The sequence below is a fragment of the Ambystoma mexicanum genome, chromosome 1p (assembly GCF_040938575.1).
Source record: "Ambystoma mexicanum isolate Mex_15411 chromosome 1p, UKY_AmexF1_1, whole genome shotgun sequence".
Classification (NCBI taxonomy): domain Eukaryota; kingdom Metazoa; phylum Chordata; class Amphibia; order Caudata; family Ambystomatidae; genus Ambystoma; species Ambystoma mexicanum.
In genome coordinates, this window is record NC_090921.1 from 1,305,306,129 (window position 1) to 1,305,327,990 (window position 21,862).

The 21,862-nt window shown below is 46.1% G+C and overlaps 1 protein-coding gene across 2 annotated transcripts in view; it reads left to right on the forward strand.

Moving 5' to 3' along the window:
• LOC138453370 (trans-1,2-dihydrobenzene-1,2-diol dehydrogenase-like) overlaps positions 1-21,862 on the forward strand; it is a 138,958-nt gene that overhangs the window by 95,040 nt on the left and 22,056 nt on the right. For both annotated transcript variants that reach the window (XM_069606151.1, XM_069606142.1), the window contains one exon: positions 287-437. In XM_069606151.1, coding sequence (XP_069462252.1) covers positions 287-437 — 151 coding nt within the window. The remainder of the gene's footprint in view (positions 1-286; positions 438-21,862) is intronic.

Consider the following 21,862-nt stretch of genomic DNA (forward strand, 5'->3'; position numbering starts at 1 on the left):
CTTTAAGGTATTGGTGTATTCTGTTGCAAATGCCCCATTAGGAGCCTTGCAACATGGGTGAATGATTGTGTAGGGATGGCCATGAGACATGGTTGAATGAGGTCACCATTGATCAGTGATGGCCTTGTGATAGGACTTCATGATATTGCACACCCCAGAGCGTATTTCTGGCATGGTGGCATGATGCAGCAGCTTCCCCAGCGATGGCTTTGAGGCATGGTTGCATGGATTTACCTAAGCCCAATGACTACCTTCATGTTTAAAGATTCTTCCCTTCGTTTCTCAGGTTCCGGACTTCATTTGGTGCCCGACATCAGTCATAACGAATGAAAAGGAGAAGAAATTCCCTCTACCACCTACCTCTAAGACCATGAACTACCACCACAGCACCGGCATGAGTTATGAAGCCGAGCACACGCGCCAGTGCTTGCTGAAAGGTGAGATTTTGCATCAAGAAACCTGTCACAAATGCTGGCATAATTCTAAGCACTTAATAAACAAACCACTACAAAATGCTGTGGATAAATAAAAGTACTGTGGCTGGTGGCGTTGCAGGGCGCTCCAGAGATGTAAGGAAAGAGATGGGGGTGGCACTGCTGAGGGAGATGCATACTTTGTTTTAATAATCATTATGATGGAGAAGACAATGAACAGCATCCAGCCAACAAAAAGCCTACACTATTTATTGTTTAATCAGCAAGTTGGAAAGTATGTTCCAGGTATCGCAATTTAAGATTGTTGTTCAATCTAAAACAAGTGGCTGAAAGATGTAAACCTAGGGAGTGGTCAACTGCGATACCCTGCACAGAGCATTGTTCATAAAAGTGAATCTGCTGGCCTTTGAACCACGAAAAAAATCAGGGAGGGTATACTTGTTCCTAAAGAAAATATGCAAATTGAACCTTAATGTCCACTCCAGCGAGTATGTCAATGGATTTAATATATAATTCAAAAGATGGGTGGAGTATACACAAAGGTGGGAATAATGCACTCTGTGATGTCACATCCCTAAGGCCACATGAAGTGGTGTAAGGGAGGCATGGTATCACAAGTGAAGACATACACAAATGACTCAATGTTCAAGGGTGTTTATTAAACAATTAGAATTGCATAAACGCCTATCTGCCCCTATCCCTGAGAATGGGAGCACGCACAATCATCAAATAATAAATGACACAGTCCTAGTAGTGTCTGTCAACAGAAAATGGCCTATACTAACATAAACTGTTGCCTGCCCTTACGCTATAGTAACAAATGTTTGCTGGGAAAATGTACATGTCAAATAAATAGTGTTTAGAAATCATATATCAAGATAGCTGAGCAGCAAGGGACCCTTTGCCACGTTTTCAGAACGGGACAAGGTGACACACTCGGCTTTAGAATGCAGAGGCTTTTCAGCACGAGGATGCAGCTCAAGACACAATCCAGGCCTTTCCACAATAAAGTCGCTTTCCAAGACAAAGGGCCTCATTACGAGTCCGGCGGAATCCTGCTGGTGACATGAGACAGATGTTTAAGTCTGTCTTTAAACACAGTCATCATTTACATTTTGCTCTTAAAGTAGAGGAGGGATTTCATCAATGCCCCCCAAATGACAGGCAGTAGGAACCCGTCCAATAATGTAACAAACCCCACTGTTTATTAAGAGCTCTCATAACAGGGATAAAACATGGACACCTCAGGATTTTCAATGCTCTCTCGACTCGTTACAGGCTTGTCATGGAGTTTTATTCAACTGTGACATCACAAACAAATGATACTTTGCATAAACCTAAGGTGGGGTGGGATTGGTTAGTGGGGTAGGCTATATATAGAAATCCTATAGGGTTAATGCTTCCATTGGCTACAAGCTATCTGGTGGTTCCACCTGTGACCACCTCCTAAATATTGCAAACACAAACATGTCAGGTTAGCGCATGACAATTGGACCGTGCAACAAAGTGTGAACCGGCACGGAAGGTGAATAGGGATTGGTCAGTGAGGGTCCTCCAGCCTTGGGGCTTTGGATGGTTACCAGCCCATGAGCAACAATTCAACGTAATGGGAACAGTCCAAAAGGTGCTGTTTGCCCCAACATGGTTACCTTCTCCGATCCTCTACGCCTTGAGACAGAACATTTAGCTTTCATCCTACTATTACTTTTGTATCATCTGCCATGAGCTGGATGGGAGCAACGGTCTCTGTCTGGCTCGAATGAATAGGCTTTCTCTCTGCGTTTCAGGTCACGTGTGTAGAGAATAAACTTAATTTTCCTGCTCACATTTATGAGGATTTTTAGCTCTTCTGCAACTGTAAAACTCTCCCTCCCTTAGTGTCCTTGGCTGGTACATGCTCACTGGCTACACAAACAGTCTGGCCTGTGCTTTCCTGCCGGATCAGTGAGCCAGGCCTCCCCTGTATTCTTCAGCCTTTCCAGTTCCTTCCATTCACTTTACATTGATTTACATGGCCTCTCATGTTAGTTGCATTCAGCGTCAGCAAGTAGTTTATGTGTATTCTTGGGCAACTTGCGTTACTGCATAGCAAAAGTGTATACGTCCTCTAAAGGGGTCATAAGCATGCTCTTCATGTCTAGGCATACTTTAATCTACGCGTCTGTGTAACTTCATGCCGGGATGCATATGTGCTTCATGTCTTAACATTTCTATGTCATGGTCTTAGTCGTGACATCATCGGTTCTCGCACAGTCATAGGCAGTCCACTTGTTCCATCATTTGAACATTTATCTCCTCTACAGCGTCATCAGGATAGGGTCTAAACGGTTGTCTGTAGCTTTTTTGCAACTGTGATACAACAGTGATGGGAACAATGTGCATCTTTCATTTCTAAGACATCGAGACGAGGGAGGCACCGGTGCAATGAGGGCCACGTTTGTAACTCTTCACTCTGATTCTATAGGTGTTTATTCTGTGACTGGCAGTTAAAATAATAAAGTTGCCAATAAACCACATCCTAATCAAACTGTGTTTGAGACAAGTCCCGGGGCTCAGAAATAAGTGCCAGGGCTGAGCCCTGGCAAACACCCCTACAAATTAAGCACTGTATATAAAGACAATCCTGGTTTTAAAGAAGTCACAGGCACTTCTTAAATTAACCCTAGCTCTTTATGAACAATCCTAAATACGTGGGCATACCTCTAGAAAGTAGGCACGGACTTCTCAAAATCCAATAAAATAGCTTAGTAGGTAAAGTGCTGCCTGGTTGGATCTGCATTGGACCATATGTAACCAATTTCATTCCAGGCAGTGTAGTAATGATAACACCTTTTCTGTACAGTACCATGAAATGGAAAAGCAGTAGTTGCGAGTGTTAAATAAAACAAGTTAATATAATTATTAGTATTTCTACAAACTGCAACAAGGCCATCCTTCCTCGAATCATGAGTGGATCATAACATGCAGTAATATTTCATCCCTAGTTGTCATGCACCCTGCTTTACAACCCTCCAATGTCCTGTCTGTACACTTACCCTCTTTCAAACTATTAGGGCGGCAGCGGAGTGGGAGCCGGTGGCACTACCCATGGAAGCAAACGGGCAACAGGGACCATCTGAATCGCCTGCACCCATTCCTCCACTGGCAGCTCCCTTGGCGGCTCGGAACGAGTCATGTCGGGCGTCAGCTCGATGTTTTTCTGTGCCACATGACTCAAAAGAACCAACCACCTGTTAAAACTACGGAGCACGTGACGCGGAAGCCCCGATTACGTGCTGGAGACACGCATCACGTGACACGAAGAACGAGATCACCTGACAACCCGGCACCAGGATAGAAATGTTGAGTACGCGCTGTCCAGTGCTTGACAGCTGTACTCTTCGGCACTGTTTGGCGTACTTCTGTTTTTGACTCACGGCTTACTTGGACCACGGATTTGCTTACCGGACTTCCTTCGCTTCATCCCTGCATTGTTCTTCTCGCTCCTTGGACTGCCTTACCTGGACTTCTATTGGTACTCCTTCGGATTTGTTGTGTCTTTGAACTCTTGACCTTTGAACCCGCCTGGACTGTTTTGGATTATCCCGCATCATTGCAACGCCTTAAGACTGCACCCGCAGTTATCACAGGTATTTCCAGTGTGTGCTCTACCTGCCACAGCACCGGGCCCTGTCTTACTTCCGGCTGCCGCCGATCACGCACTGAGGGTGCCTTGAACGCCTCCCACCTTGCTTGCCCCATGATCCCTAATTGGTTGACGTTCGATCCTTCTCCCAGTTAGGTAAGCCTACTAGTGGGTTATAACTCACACGTCTGTTTATTGCTTAATTGGCCTTGTAGAAATTATACGCTTGCCTTACAGCGGTTGGGGGTCTCCGGCGTTCCTGGTTCCTGGTATTCCATCGCAAATACCTGTGGCCTCAAGGATCGCACAGGGAGTTAATTAAGTATCTCCCTGTGTGGTACTTGGGGACAGAGGCTGTCATAATTTTCACGACCATCAAGTCATAACAGACTGTGAAGCCTCTTTTTGGTCGTCCGGATTATGGATACCTCAGCCGAAGACCCTGTGGCCGCTTTAGTCCAAGCAGTCACCGTCCTCAGAGCAGATATGGCCGCAGCCACCACGGCTCTCCACCACCAGCTTGACTCCTTACAGAGTGCGCGCCACCCTCTTTCCACCGATCCAGAATTCAGGGATGCACCACCACAGGCTTCGGCACCTGCCAGTACCCCTTCCGTTCCTGTCCCGGTGGTGGTTCCTACCCCTTTTCCATTGGCCGCCCCTGAGAGATACCATGATGACCCCAGAAAATTTTGCACGTTACTAAACCAGTGCAAACTCCACTTCCTTTGCAGACCCCTGGCATTTCCTGACTCTACCACCAAGGCCGCCTTTATGTTGTCCCACTTGGCCGGCATCGCAGCCACGTGGGCGAACCCTTTGTTAGAAAACTATCACCCGGCCCTCTATGATTTTGATCTGCTTGTGAGTGAAATGTCCAAAGTATTCGATACTAGACATAAGGCCCAGTCCCGGGATTTAGAATTGCTTGATCTCGCCCCAGGGTAAAAACCCCCTCATAGAATACATAACCCGCTTTAACCAGCTGTCGGTGGAGACCTCATGGCCTGAGAGCAAGAAGGCTGTGGTTTTCTACAGGGGATTGAATAACCACATGAAAGATGCCCTGTCTGTTGTACCGTCCTTACCTGAGTTATACCCTGAACTGGTTGATCTGGCCTTACAAGTAGATGCTCCGAGAGCCAAACGGAAGGCGGAAGCAGGGTTTTCTGGTTCACAACCCTTCTTCAACCTCCCGAATCACCTAGTGAACCCATGCAGGTCGGGGGAATACGTAGCCTCATAACCAACATGGAAAGGGAACGACAGAGAGCGGACAATGCCTGCTTTTATTGTGGCTTCAATGGACACTATGTCAAAGACTGCCCATGCCGTCTAAAGCATAAGAATCAGGGTTTTCAGAAAGCTTGTCACTAAACCCTGGGGCTAGGGCGAGCACTCATCAGTCCCCCGCTGATACCGTCCCTGCATTTGGGTGCATAGGACCTGTTATAGTATGTGCTCTTCTGAAACCAGACTCAAACACTTCACATTCAGTTCAGCTAGTCATTGATTCAGGGGCTACAGGCAACTTTATTGATATAACATTTGCCAATACTCTCAATTTACCTCTGGTAACCAAGAAATGCCCAGAACCGGTGCAAGCTGTGGATGGGACATCCCTCACTTCAGGTCCCATCAGGCAACAGACCTCGCCCCTTGAGGTGATCATCCAGGATACCCATAGAGAAACCCTTACGTTTGATCTCATATCTACCCCCCAGTTTGGAGTTATCCTGGGGATTCCCTTGTTACGACGACAAAACCCACTTATCAACTGGGGGACGGGTCAAGTCCTTTTTGAAACCGATGTCTGCCAACACTATTGTCTCATAGAGGCCGAGGGGTTGCCTTCTCCATCACGAGCACTAGGAGCCATTGCACTACTTGCTGTGAGCACAAGCGACGAGCTACTCGCACCAGTTCCACATACGGTAGGCGTGGTCATGGCCAGTGTCCCTACAGTCTATCACAAATATCGAACAGTGCTTGATGAAGGAACCGCGGAAGGTCTGCCTCCGCATAGGCCATATGACTGCCCCATAGACTTGGTCCCCGATTCCACGATACCCCAGGGGCGGGTCTATTCCCATTCCCCTTCTGAAGATCTGGCTCTGAAGGACTATATCGCAAAGGCGTTACGTTTGGGCCACATTCGGCCCTCCATCTCACCCGCCGCAAGTCCAATCTTCTTTGTCCCGAAAAAGGAGGGTGATCTCCACCCTTGTGTTGACTACAGGCGCCTCAACGCAATCACTGTTCAAAATCGTTACCCAATTCCACTCATCACTATAACGCTCACCTGGTATCCACAGGGACGTCACATAGCCTGTTCTGACCTCTCACGACCTTGAACAATTCCCTGGAGTCTACTCGACTGGAGACTGGGCCTGAAACACAGGAATGGTAGAGTTTAACTCCCTATTGTCTCTGTGTGCTTCAACCCCTTCTTCCCTGGGGTCCAACCCTTCCCTTTGATCCACAGCTCACCTTGTTTTCTTCGAAAGTGTGCTCTCCATCCTGCTTTCAGCGCAGGGGTGCGTTGATTGATGCAGGCTCGTTGCTGCCTAGTTACTTCACTGGCAAGAGTCCGACAGGTAAGTATAATGAGTCTTTTGAACAGTTCTCTAACTTCGTTCCTTTCCTTCCTTAGATGATGGCCGGCGCCGGGGATGGCGACGTGCTGCTGAGATGAGTAGCGCTGAAGGTGAGTGAGAGCGTGATGCGCGATGCAACCCTTTCGTATTTGTATTGAACTGAGTTCTTTTTCTGTGTCTTTTAGGTGCTGCGACGTTTTCAGCATGGATGCCGGTTATGAAGAAGAAATGCGGTGAGTAAGCTTGGTATGCAGCGCCTCTAGATGTTTCCACGCTAACCTGGAGTGTCTTTTCCCTCTTGCAGATGGATGAGAAGTTCCGGAGACAGAGTTTCCCCAGAGCTGCTGGGATTCAGGTAAGCGTTTGAAGCTCGTACAGTCTTTAAAAATAAGCGAAGATTTGCTGAATGCTTACTAATGCCTTTTTTCTGTTATTTTCCCTTTTCCTTAGGAAGCGGCGTGCCGGGATGGGAATGACACCGCCGAAGATGCCCGCAGAACAGAAGAAGCGATGAATGATGGGCAGAAGCGCCGCAAGGTAAGGCTGTTCCTAACAGTGTTCTTGTTCTTGCAGGAGCTGAGCGCAGAAGAAAGATGCAGGCCTACTGGAGACCGATCCGAACACGGTTAGTGTCACGCAGCAGGTGCAGAAAACACACAGCATGTTTCTCAGCCTGGTTGTGGCTTAAATAGTCTCTGGGTATCCCAGGTGTCTCTAGGCTGAACAAGACCCAAAAGACTAGACTGCACATGCAGTTCTGGGAACCGAAATATGTGGGGGCATCCATCTTGTCCCCATCAATGCACTACAGGTCCAATCCCCAATGTCATCCTATGGGAGTGAGTGAGTCTGGTGCCACAAGCGCCAAGTCTGACTCCAAGTGGTCTTTCGGGGGATGGAGAGGCCCTTGAGAGCCATGTAGGTGATTGTGGCCTGGCTCCAGTCTGACATCTTGGAGGGCTGGGGACATGAGGGGCAGGAATCATGACAATCACCCTGGTGTTGGATCTGTTAACTCATGCTTCTATTTTCACCAAGCTCGACCTCAGAGGAGCATATAATCTGATCCGTATTCGCGAGGGGGATGAGTGGAAGACGGCGTTCTGCACCCGACACGGATTGTACGAATATACAGTAATGCCATTTGGACTGTGCAATGCACCAGCCACGTTCCAACTATTTATGAACGATGTATTCAACGAAATCTTGGACATCTATGTAGTTGTCTACTTGGACGACATTCTCGCGTTTTCTTCCTCTCATGAGGAACATGTGTCACTCGTAAAAGAAGTCTTGTCCCGTTTCCGCAAGAATGCTCTCTTTGCCTAACCACAAAAATGCCTGTTCCATACCAAGGAGGTAGAGTTCTTGGACTTCCATATTTCACCGGGAGGATTGTCCATGATTCAGTCCAAAATCCGTGCCGTTATAGATTGGCCCGTTCCTGTGAATCTCAAGTCCCTACAATCGTTCCTTGGTTTCGCAAATTTTTACAGGCGGTTCATCTCAGGCTTCTCCTCTATCGTGGCCCCACTCGCAGCCCTAACTAGTCCTCACGTCCCCTTCTCATGGTCACCCGAGCATCAAGCCGCTTTTGAGTCCCTCAAGTCCGCCTTCACTAGGGCTCCGGTTCTCCAACATCCGGACCCAGATCTGCCCTTTGTGGTGGAGGCGGATGCATCCTCTTTTGCATTAGGGGCTGTCCTTTCCCAGGTCTGTCCATCTTCTGGCCGTCTACACCCCGTGGCATTTCACTCACGCAAATTCACCATCACTGAGTCTCACTATACTGTCACGGAGAAGGAACCTTTAGCCATCAAAGCCGCATTCCAAGTCTTAAGGCACCACCTTCTGGGGGCCAAACATCAAACAACTGTATACACGGATCATCGGAACCTACAGGACCTGGCTTCCCTCAAATGCAGCAATAGCCGTCAAGTGCGATGGCACTTGTTTTTCGCTGCTTATGACTTTCAGATTAAACACAGGGCGGGTGTAACACACGGCAAAGCAGATGCATTGTCCCGCTTTCCTGGGGGGTGTCCCTTCCGATCTTTCCAGAAACCATACTCTACCAAGGCCACGTTGTTTGCCTTTGTACCCCCTTGCAGCCTTACTGTCCGCCATACGTCTCTGGGTCTCCCAACACCCTGACCAACTGTCGGAATGGGATCCTGTTTATCGTGACGGTCTGCCTTTCATACAGGAGAGGTTAGTGTTGCCCACCAGTGATACTCGCAATTTAGCACTAGAATGGTCTCACAATGCTATCATCAATGGACACCCTGGTCAAAGGCATACCCTGGCCTTGCTTAAACGTTGGTGTTGGTGGCCCTCGATGAGGCGCGACGTAGAGAATTACGTCAACACTTGTCCGGTCTGCGCCCAATGTAAGAACCGCAGGGGTCGCCCTTTGGGTCTGCTTCAACCATTACCTATACCCCCAAAACCCTGGCACACCCTCACGATGGACTTTATAACAGACTTAGCTCGGGTGAAGGGTTACGACTCAGTTTGGGTGGTGTTTGAATCGTTCACAAAGATGACTCGCTTTATATCCTGTTGCAGTGTACCTTAGGCACCCGCCCTGGCCAATTTGTCTTTTAAATCCGTTTTCTGTTTGTTTGGATTGCCTTCGGTCTTGATTTCTGACAGGGGTTCACAATTCACATCCCGATTCTGGCGAGCTCTTACAAAGCTGCTGGGTATCGATGCCTGATTTTCATCTGCATATCAGCCAGAAACAGACGGGCAGACAGAGAGGGTGAACCAGGCCATGGAGCAATATTTGCGTTGTTTGTCATTGCAGCACCAAAAATCATGGCTCAACCTGTTACATCTCACTGAATTTGTCTACAACAACGCTCAGCATTCCTCCACTGGCTTCTCTCCGTTTTACACCCTCTATAGCCAACACCCGCGGACCCTTCCTATTCCTGACCTTTCGCTTTCATGCACTCCCACTCCCTCTGCTTGCGTCCGTGACCTTGCCACTGTCCATGCTCGCACCCTTGTTCACCTCCGGGAGGTCCAATCTTCCATGAAAGCGGCGTCAGACAGGAGGTGAGCGTTGGCGCCCGTATACTCTGTCGGGGACCGTGTGTGGTTGTCCACCCGTCACCTGTGCCTGCCTGGGTGCCGCAAGCTTCTTCCCCAGTTTGTTGGTCCCTATCGAGTGTCTGGGGTCCTAAACCCAGTAACCTACCGCCTCTCGGTCCCTTGTAGTTGGAGGGTGCACCCAGTGTTCCACACGTCTCTGCTGAAGCCTTGCCCTGGCCCGACACGTCTTGTGTCTCCTCCTGCTCCTGTTTCTGTCACTGCCCCCGATCAATTCGAGGTTTGCGCCATCCTGGGTTCCTGCCTCTGTAGGGGGCGGTTGCAGTATCTGGTGGATTGGTCGGGGTATAGTCCTGAGGACCGTTCATGGGTTTCGGCTTCGGATGTCCGCGCCCCTCGTTTGGTTGCCAGTTTCCATTGGGATTTCCTGTCCAGCCCACGGGGTCGTGGGCCTTTGGGGGGGTGTCTCTGTCATGCACCCTGCTTTACAACCCTCCAATGTGCCATCTGTATACTTACCCTCTTCCAAAAGATTAGGACGGCAGCGGAGTGGGACCGGTGGCACTGCCCATGGAAGCAAACGGGCAACAGGGACCATCTGAATCACCTGCACCCATTCCTCCACTGGCAGCTCCCTTTGCGGCTCGGAACGAGTCATGTCGGGCGTCGGTTAGATTTTTTTCTGCGTCACGTGACTCAAAAGAACCAACCACCTGTTAAAACTACGGAGCACGTGACGTGGAAGCCCCGATTACGTGCTGGAGACACGCATCACGTGACAGGAAGAACGAGACCACCTGACAACCCAGCACCAGGATAAAAACATTGAGTACGCGCTGTCCAGTGCTTCACAGCTGTACTCTTCGGCACTCTTTGGCGTACTTCTGTTTTTGACTGATGGCTTACTTGGACCACTGATTTGCTTACCGGACTTCCTTCGCTTCATCCCTGCATTGTTTTTCTCGCTCCTGCCGGTATACCGACCCTTGGAATGCCTTACCTGGACTTCTACTGGTACTCCTTCGGATTTGTGGTGTCTTTGAACTCTTGACCTCGGAACCCGCCTCGACTGTTTTGGATTATCCCGCATCATTGCAACACCTTAAGACTGCACCCGCAGTTATAACAGGTATTTCCAGTGTGTGCTCTATCTGCCGCAGCACCGGGCCCTGTCTTCCTTCCTGCTGCCGCCGACCACGCACTGAGGGTGCCTTGAACGCCTCCCACCTTGCTTGCCCCACGATCCCTAATTGGTTGACGTTCCATCCTTCTCCCAGTTAGGTAAGCCTACTAGTGGGTTATAACTCACACGTCTGTTTATTGCTTAATTGGCCTTGTAGTAATTATACACTTGCCTTACAGCGGTTGGGGGGCTCCGGCGTTCCTCGTTCCTGGTATTCCATCGAAAATACCTGTGGCCTCAAGGATCGCACAGGGAGTTAATTAAGTATCTCCCTGTGTGGTACTTGGGGACAGAGGCTGTCATAATCTTCACGGCCATCAAGTCATAACACTAGTCTAGATGTGGGTCACAAGTTATTAAAAAACCTAAAATGAACTCAGGTTTAACTACAAGTGGAGCTAGAAACCGCATCACCTGTGCCTGTCATCTTCATGTTTTATTTACTTTGAGTATGTGGCTTTGAAGTCAGAGGTTTGATCTTATTTTCTCCCTAGTACGTTGACATCACCCTAGGTGGCCAGTTTCATTGGTTAGCTGTTGGGAACTGCGATGTGTCATTTATTTCTTGTAGAATGCAGAGTTGCCCATATATTAGGCAATCTGTGACGGTGTAAGCTGATTGATGTGTGTAGTGACATATTGGAAGTCAGTATTTAGAGAGCTGGTTCTTACAGGAGTTGATTTAGTGAGCAGAAGCCTGACGTACGTCTTTTGGCAAGAGGGTCCCAAAACTACATTCCTGGAATAGAGGGTTTTATTCCTGAACTCCAAGGGTTGTCACTCCTTTAATTATGGAAGAGGACCCTCAAACATACACCTAATGGTAACATTGTGCAGTTTTTGTATAGCTCACAGACTCATCACAGAGGTTTTTCTAGAGGTGCAGTACCTCCCGGTCGCGCAGTGCACAGCTCCTGATGAGCTGTGGATAGTGATGATGAGTTGACTGACTCATCATGCCGACTGAAAATGACACACAATCCTTGAAGGCTCGAAGTAGCAGTGAATTGGTACCCAGAGGTGCTTCGAGGTCTCTATACTTAGGTACACCATGTATGGTGTAAATAGTGCACACGCCGCATGGCAAAGGCGTTTCCCATATGTGGTTCATCAGCACAGGTCCAAGCGTTGCTTTGGGCAACTTAGGAGCTGTTTAATTATACCTGCCTCTAGGAGCACCCCACGAGTGCTCAGGATTTGGAGGGCAGTGTCTGTCTCATACCGGGAGAGTGCCATGCCAGCGCTCTTCATCAAACTAAAATGATAATAGTTGGAAATGGTCACATTTGAACGCCCATCCTGTGCTCAGTTTTTGTTGTGACGTGGATGGATTGTGAAGTGTAGCTGAAACAAAATGTCCTTCTCTGCCTAATGGTGGAGGTCGGTGTAGTGCTATCCTAAGTTCAGTGGAGTATCTAGCATTGCAAGAGTGTGGGGTGGGGCGAGCCACGGAAAAAGTCCTGCTACTTTTCCCCCCAAATGCAGTGCGTGCAATTACATACGGTTTAATTCGCCCCCAAACCGCCCACCCCTGTCCCAATCTGCTTTTTTGGTAGCATTAATGGCAGATGGTATTTTAACACAACAACAAAAAATTACCCTGCAGGATCATTACACATGCAGGAAACCCATCTATTACAGCTTTGTCCAAGCACTCTGGGGCAAAATACATGCAAACCTCCTAATTTGCATATGGATTGCACCAACAGAAGAGACTTCACAGAAAAGGACATTGCAAGGAGCATCATCAGTCTTTGATACTTAGAGTCACCATGACAGTGGGCCTTATTACGACCCAGGTGGTAGAGTGATAACGGCGCTGATAAAGCTGCCGTCGCCGTTATCACTCTACCGCCTCATTACGAGGTCTGCTCGCGGGTGCCGGACAGCACGTGTGGTCTAGCCAGACGTGCTTACCGGCACCCGCGAGCAGACCAGGATTCTAACAACGGACCCGTCATTAACGGGCCCGTTGTTAGCATCCTCCCCATTCCTATTGAGCCCTATGGGGACTCGAATGGGAATGGGGATGTACCAGGTCCGGGTCCCGAGAATGGGAATTACCGGGCCTGCAAAAGTCGGAAGGGCCCGGTAAATCCTTTTTTTCGGTACCCGGACCCAGACACGAGTTTGGAGGCAGCCATGCCGCTAAGAACGCCATGGCTACCTCCAAACTCGCAATGAGGCCCAGTGACTTTAGAATAAGTTGCCATAAATAAGCCAAGTGGCAAATATCTTAAATTGTACTATTATTATATAAGCGGTAACACTATATTCATTAGGTTTTTTTTTCATAATAGCACAATATATTAACGTAAGCTATAAAGTGAATCGGTTACAGAGCTGCAGATAAGACACAGTGGTCCTCATTAGGAGGCTGGCGGGCGCGGAATGAATGGTGCCGGTAAGGGGCCAGCACCGTTCATTCCGGGTCACCACATTACAAGTCCTGCAGCGGGTCCCACACTGTACGCCTGGCCAGACCAGACGTGCAGAGTGGGACACGCTAGCAAACCAGGATGCTAACAACGGACCCGTCATTAATAAGTCCGTTGTTAGCATCCTGCCCATTCCCATTGAGCCCTATGGACCTCAAATGGGAATGGGGATGTACCGGGTCCGGGTCCCGAGAATGGGAATTACCGGGCCCGCTAAATTCGGCATGGCCCGGTTATTCCCTATTTTTGGGACCCGGTACCTGGTACCCGGTTTGGGGGTAGCATTGCCGGTAAGAACGGCATGGCTACCTCCAAACTCCTAATGAGGCCCAGTGTGATTAAATGATTTGCCCAGGATAACACACTTTGTTTAAATGGTGAAACCGGGATGTGGACAATTTAAGCAACTGAGCATCTTCCCAGGTTTAGTTGATATAGATATTTATTAAGGTTTTGCTTTGCATTTCATGTGCTTACGTTCTTTTTTTTATAGCAATGCCTTGGGAGCAAACCACATTACACAATAAAGTAGCATTTCATAGTAAACCATTTTTACACTATATACATTGTTATAGAAACATGCTGAGCAATAGGAGTATGGCTTTAATTTTATTCTCCCCATCCTGAATGCAAAGTTACAATAGCATTGTGAAAATTAATGTGATCCTAACAAATCCCCCTTGGGTGTTGATGCCATAGTAATTATTTCATAAAGCATGCAGCATTATGCACCCTTCTCACTTCTGATCACTCCCTCCCATTCCCATTACTAAAGTGACAAAAGTCCCTGCTAATAGTCCCCCTTCCCTCCCATCAGTGCCTTATGGCTCACATTATAAAGCTCAGGGGATAGCTAGCCCCACGGACAAATCCGTTGGTCGGCCTCTTAAAAGAGCCACAGCGTTGGGGGGCAAGGGGGGGCGGGGTGGGAAGGATAGCTTGCCCTCCCGTCCTCTCTCGGTATGCCGCTGCCTAAGCTACTGTGTGCTACCTTCTCTGAGGCTAAATGCACGTCTGTGTTTGACCTGTCAGCATCTATATGCAGGAGGATGAGCATAGCTACAGGATGAGAATCCAAATACCCAGCATTTGCTGGGCTACTTTTTGACATGACACTGGTGTCCATTTGAGGCTCTAGTAAATAGTGCAGCCTTTCTGTGTGGGTCTGAGCTCTAACCCATTCTTTATACCTATAAAATGATTGTTTGCCCCAGTCAGGAAGATTGAGTGTGGGCAGAAGAAACCTTATAATCATGGAACCTTATATAGGCATTTACTAGATTTCTGTTACCCAGTGCCAGTCGTTTCACAGATTAAGTAATATTTTGATTGGTTTCTTATCGTATAATTTGGTCTTTTCATTGGTAATTGTTCCTGTTTGAATTACAGAGTATGTAAACCAATCAAGAGAGGGTCCTACCACCTCATTTATTACCGGTTGGTTGAGGGACTCTACTGTATAATCCTTGTTCAGGGTCACTGCACACACATTTCCCACTTAAACATTCAGTGTCTCTGGTCATAGGTGAGTGCTTTAAAGACCCTCATATCAGTAGGGTGCTTCCAGGGTCGGACGGGGCCATCAAATTGTCTCGGGGACCAATGAAAAAGTGGCCCGCAGTTGTACATGCTATTCATTCCTTTTGTGACACTGTTTGGATTGTACCCAAGTGGAAGTTGTTTGATAAAATGTGATGCAAATTGTACATTTTAAAGAATATTTATTCAGCACTGGTCAAAACTATTAGCCGCAGAGTGAATTAACTCATCAAACTGGCCCGCATTGGCCAAAAAAGTGGGCCACTTTGACCAAAAAAACCTATCCCACACTAGCATTTGGCATTTTTGCTACGGCCATGGGCTTATTGCCCTGTAGGCCAGTCCGAGCCTGAGCTGTTCTTTCATTTATATTCACCATGTCTGGGGTAAAAAAAAAAGGTTACAAAAGGTTACATTTTGGAAACCACCAATAAGCAGAACATTGCATTTGGGAGTTTGCCTTGATTTACATTTAATACTAAACCCAGAACGAATACTGTACTGGTCGAAGCATCTCCTACTAGCATTGTCCATTACAAACGCTTACAGTTTGCAGCTGCCAAATGCATTCCCGGCCATTACAGAAAACGTGTCCATGATATTTCCAGTGGCCTTAAATCAAGTACGGACTGCATTTAATATCTCTGAATGATATGCAAGGCCCCTGATATCAAGCCACCCACACGTCTACCTAACAAAGAAACCACACCTAGCCACACTGTGCGCCTAGAGGCGCCCCTTTCACATTAGCAATCCCAAAATGCAGCCCAGTTAATTCTGGGGGACACTCCTTCTTGGCTCATGCACCCTGCTTTCTTGAAAGCACTCCCGGTCCAAATCCAACAAAGGGCACACACTCCCCTTACACATCAACCACACTTCTAATCCATATCAAACCTACTCCAATGCTCTTTTCTTGGCATATTTGCAGATCTCATTTGCATGAAAATACTACTTTTTTCCCATAAAGATGGTGGTTAGGAGGAGTCTTGGAATAACAGCCATATTTGCTGATACTTCACAAACATGCCCCCCATCCGGGCTCAGCAGAGAACGTTCAGGAAGTGCAAAAGCTCCAGCCACCATTTTAGGAACTGGAACACGAACATTGATTTGCTGAGTGTACTTAACCATAATTAATATTATGTGGAAAGCTCAAAGCAGACCCTCTTCAACTGACTTGTTTTCAACTCTGGTCTCGGGCCTGTTTTGGAACTATTTCAGAGAGAATGTAAATGCTATGAACTATACTTTTAAATATAGAACATCACAAAACACAAATGTTTACATCATGTATCGGCGGTGGATCAGAAGTTAGGGAATCGAAGATGAATATGGTCACTTACTGCTGCTTTTCAAGCATAACAATAGGCAGAGTGAAGCTCAGCGAGAGAGTTCTATCATTGAGTAAGGAATGGGACGGAAGAGGTGGTTGAGAGGGAAAAGCTTATTATCTGAGAATATTGCATGTTAATATAAGGTTGAAATCCCAATGGAGAAGAGAAAAAAATACACTAGGGGTCCTTGTGACTGTGTAAAGATGCCCCAAGGTTCCTCATATATGGCCTTTCCACACCGCAGGAGTTAAACGGTGCGGGTGACAGCTACCCGCAAGGCTGTCTGCGACCTGCAGGGGCATGGAATAATTACATTACATTTTGCTCGCACTGGATCACTCTGCCTATTGAACATCAAGAAAACTATTGACGGTACAATAAGGATAAAATGCGGCAACTGAAGACGACTCCATGATCAAGGAACCCTGAGGCCGGTCTGCTGTATCGTTGAGGTATCACAGGAAAAGTGAACATAAACAGGATTTATTCAGAATGAAAGAAGACCCTAACACAGGGTGTGATGAGAGGCAAGTGCAACTGTCCGTTATTGGAACGGTTCCAACTGTCAAGTATAGAACGTTGGTATGTGCACAATGATATACAATAGAAAGGGGAGGATGTAATTGCGCGCACAACAAAGAGGGGCAGAGAATCCAATATATGTCTCTCCTTTTACATAGCAAGTGACAATAATAACAGGATAAAATAACAAATGCATGAAAAAGAAATACAAGCTGTAGATACATTTCTATGGAAAGATAATATTTGCCATTTCATGATTAAATAATTTCCTTGGTATTCTTGAAGTGCGACCACATCTGGTATGTCCCACACTCTCATTTGCACTTTCCTCCTCCTCCTCCTCCACTTTTTCCCAATATTCTTCTCCCCCATCAGCCATCTCCTCATCTTGTTGGTTCGCCTCTGAATTGATGTCCTCATTTCTTTCTCGTCCCTGATATCACTCAGTGCTTACACTGTCACGATCATGGTAGCCATTTTCACCTTTTTCAAATATCAACATGTCTGGCCCACAGTACAAGGCAACCCTGTCCACACTCCACTGTTTACCGTCACTCGTTATTATATGCTTTTTCCCAACTTTGATTACTCTTACCAGATCAAAGAACCGTTGTGTGCTGGAAATGCTAAATGCGCATAGGGACGCATCTCATGTACCTACTGGTATTTCACCTTTTGAGAAAATGAGAGGAAGGAAAATGTATTCACAGATGTGCACACAGTGGCTGTATGTGGAAGAAAACCCTGTCCCCAAAGGACAGAAAGGTAAAGACCTGATGTGTGTTGGGGACCTAATTCGCATTAAGAAATCATTTAAAGTTCCAATGGGATGTTATCTTTCCAATTTAATCAGTTAGCAAATGTCAACTGAATTGGTTTCCTGGATGATTCCATTTACTCTCTCAACCAAACCATTTGCTTTGGGACAATGCTGTGTAATGGTTTTCTGTGTGATGACTCTTTAAATACTCACACATTTCATTTGACACTAGTTATCCATTATCCAATATAATAATCTTAGGGTATCCCTCCCGTGAGAATACATTTTCCATGAATTCAATCACTGACTTTGAGGAAATTGTGGATACAAATGTGACTTCAAACCATCTAGATGTATAGTCTACCATGACAATAGAACATCTGTGTTCTGGACCCAACATGCTCATATGGCCCATTAAATCAATGTCCACCTTTTCCAGTGCACATTCAGGGGATTTCCACTTTACCTGGCTCTACCTTTTCGGTTTTGAATGATTTGTCACTGGAGAAACATGAAATACAACACCCAATTTCATTCTCAACCATTGAGTCCTTGTCTGGCCACCAAAACGTTGCCCATAACCTTCTTTTTGTTAGGCATTTCCTAAAATGCCCTGCATGGGCCTGCTTAACCAATTCACTGCGCAATGATAGAGATGGAATGAGTCTCTCTCCCCTTGTTAATTCCCATTGTGGACTGCACAGCTCCTCTCTTATTTTGTAAAATGGAGAATGCATGTTTTCACATTTGCGCCACCCACATTCAGGTTTCCTTAAAGCCACCATCAACATGTTATCCTCCTCAATTTCCTTCAACCATGCTTCCTTTGAAAATGCTTATCTTACTGTGTCTCCAATTTGAGCTATCCATTCATTACCAATGTCATTATTCCCCCTCCAGACTTCATTGGGTGACCTGGATTAGCAATCCACTACAGGGTTACACCGACCTGGAATTAATTTTACAACAGAATTAAAACCTTGTAAGGCAGACAACCACCTTGCAATTCTTGGGGTAGCTAACCCTGAGCCTCTGGTAGTGAACAGATGTGCCAGAAGTTTGTGATCACTTTTTATAATGTCTGGTATGCCCCAAACATACATTTTAAAGTAATTAGATGCCCAGTAACATGCTAGGATCTCTCTTTCTATGGTTGAGTACTGTGATTCTACCGGGGATAAGGCCCTTGAAGCAAAAGCTACAGGCACTTCCATACCTTGCCTGTACTGAGATAGTACTTCACCAATTCCACTTGAACAAGCGTCTACTGTGATTGTGGTTTCATAGATTGGGTCAAACTTATAAAGGGTGGGGGCGTTTGCTAGATCAATGTTCATCTTGTTGAATGTATCATCCTCTCTCTTGCTCCACATAAATTCCTGCCTACCTTTCAATAGATCTCTTAACGGTGCACATTTTGAAGAAAAGTTCTTTACAGACTTTTAATAAAACTCCACCACTCCCAGAAATTATGTGAGTTCATCTTTGCTCATTTGGAACTTGATTTTCAAAATGGCATCCACCATTTCTGGGCAAGTTTCCACCCTTTTATTGGTAAGCGTGTGTCCCAAAAACTAACACTTAACAGTTAACCCACCCTTTTCCAGCCTCCTTAATACCTCCACTACCTTTGCATCCTGTTCCAGTTCACTCTTCGGTCCCACCAAAATGGCGTCCTGAAAACATTTGACACTCTGCAATCCTTCTAATATGTCTTCCATGACTTTTTGAAATACTGATGTTGCAGATGCTACCCCAAATGGTAATCTTTTCAATTGAAATGTGCCCATGGGTGTACTTAATGCAGTAAGGGCGTTGGATGAATCATGTAAATCTACCTGGTGGTATGCCGAGGATAAGTCTAATACCATTCCGCCTCCCCCATGGTGGAAAGCATTTCACTCACTCTAGGTAACGGATGCCTGTTGACCAGGATCTATTATTTTAAATCACGTAGATCCACACAGAGCCTAATCCTGCCATTTGGGCATTGTGTGACCACCACTGGTGAAAGCCATTCTCTTCTCTCTATAGGTTCAATGAACCCTTGCTCACAAATATTTCTCAATTCCTGACTAACTTTGCTCCTCGCACTGAGGGGAAGATACCTAACCTTGTGCACCGCGGTGTTAGCATTTTCTACCAACCGGATCTTATGCTCATAACCTCTTAGTCTTCCTATACTGCTGCGAAAAACATTTCCAAATTTCCTAGCCATGTCATCACAATTATTTTTTGATATTTGTCTTGTAATTGCCCGTACTTCCAGATCTTTTTCTGTATGTAATTCTAATCCCAATTTTCCCCAACGTTTCCAACCCAACAGACAGTCACCTTTGGTAGCTACATAAACGTTTGCATGTATGTGCCTGTCTTCTGATTATGATAGTATATGGTGACCCTGAATCTGCTAATACTCTTGTGACATTACCTGCTAATACTATGTCAATCTCGGGTGGAATATATTCTCCATCATCTTCATCTCCTACCGATTTATTTTCCATTACCAAATTCATGCTAATCTCTCCCACTGTGCTATGCGTGATAGTTTTGCAAAACCTGGCAAAATGTCCAAAAACCCTGCACTTCTTGCATTTGCCTCTCATTGGTGGGCATTCCTTAGGATTCAACCCGTGTTTCTCAATCCCACAACGGGGACAATGTCCATTTCTCCAGCCTTGTTGATTATTGATATTATTCCCTCCATATCAGACTTTTTTTAAATCGCAAACCTTATGTGTTTCTTCCATACTTTGTCCAGCCACATCCTCACTTTTCAGCAACTGAACATTTTCTTTACTCATTTTCACACTCACTTACTTAAGACACTTACTGGTGAGTTTAATACACTTTGCAATAGCCAACACCTCCTGCAAAGGAGGATTCTTGCATGCCAGAGCCTCTCTTGTATTTTGGAATTTTAAATATACATCATAACTTGGTCTCTAATATATTCGTCCTCTGTTCCAGTAAATTTGTACAACATTAGTAACCCTCTTAAATCAGCAACAAAACCATCTACTGATTCCCCATCACCTTGTTTCCTTGAAAAAAATGTGTATCTTTCAAACACCACATTAACTTGTTTACCATATTACACTTGCTCATCTCCACATCCCTCCTTCTGCCCATCACTTACATCCACATCTGGTAAATGTTTTTATCACTCTCACTGCTTCAGCGCCCACACAGCATATGACAGTTGAGAATTTTCCCTCATCTGAAAATCTTTCAAATCCAGATGCAACAAAGTAAAATGTAAACTAATATTTCCAATCTTCCCAAGGAATAGAAGGATCCCCCGGAGTTTCCAAAGGTTTTGGGGTAGGCTCTACGCTCTGCATTCTACCACAAATTTGTATATGAAAGTATATATATATATATATATATATAGCAGGGACTGTAAAATATTTCTCCACTGGAATAAAATAACAATATGGTCTAATTCTTGATATAGTGTAGGATAGGCCTCCACCCACACTGTACCCACAAAATAAGAGGTCTGAAACACCTCCTTCCAAAGTTTAAAAAATACTATGTATTATGGGAGTCAGCCAGCCAAAGTGATGCAGTACAGTTCCTGGCCAGAAGATGGTGCAGTCCTCCTTTGAGTAAGGAAAGTGTTTCAATGGTGCCACTGTCCATCACCCATAAAACCCTTTAGTTTCCTTTTAATATCCTGATGACTGCATCCGTGGGAGGGCTAATCGGTGAGATGATCCAATTTGAGCTATCAATTCATCACCAATGTCATTACTCCTGAAGGCAAGTCCCTTTTACACACACTCCAAAATAAAGACAACACGCTAGGGAAATAGGTCAGGAGATAGTGTTGCAAGAATAACAAGGTTTAATTATACAGAATACAAATATCAGCAAAGGACTCTGCTGCTAGAGAGTGCTCTGACTCTTACATTCATAAACAGAGGCTTAAAAACCCAAAACGCGTCCCACTGTAGAGTACAATTGAGTACAACTAATTGGTGGCACCCTACACATGAGCCTGCTACATAAGGGATCCCAGGCAGTAATTGGTTGGTTCTTTCCCATCCATCTGGATCCATGTGGGTCAGCTGGGCTCATCATCACGGTGAAGGTCGGGGCACACATAAACACATTGTTTCTATCTAAACTAAACATGTTAAGCCTTGATATTAACTCATTGTGGCAGGCACCTGGGCAGCACAGTAAATGGTGCCAGGGGGAAAGGGAGGATAAAATACAGTCATGCAGACTCACACATTCAAGTCTTCATTGACACTGCAGTTCTTGCACCCAAGGTCTCCGCCCTGGGGTTTAATCTTTAATTTATCCCTCATGGAACCTCATGTCACAAGGGATGTGCTGTTGCTTAAGAAGAAATACAGTTG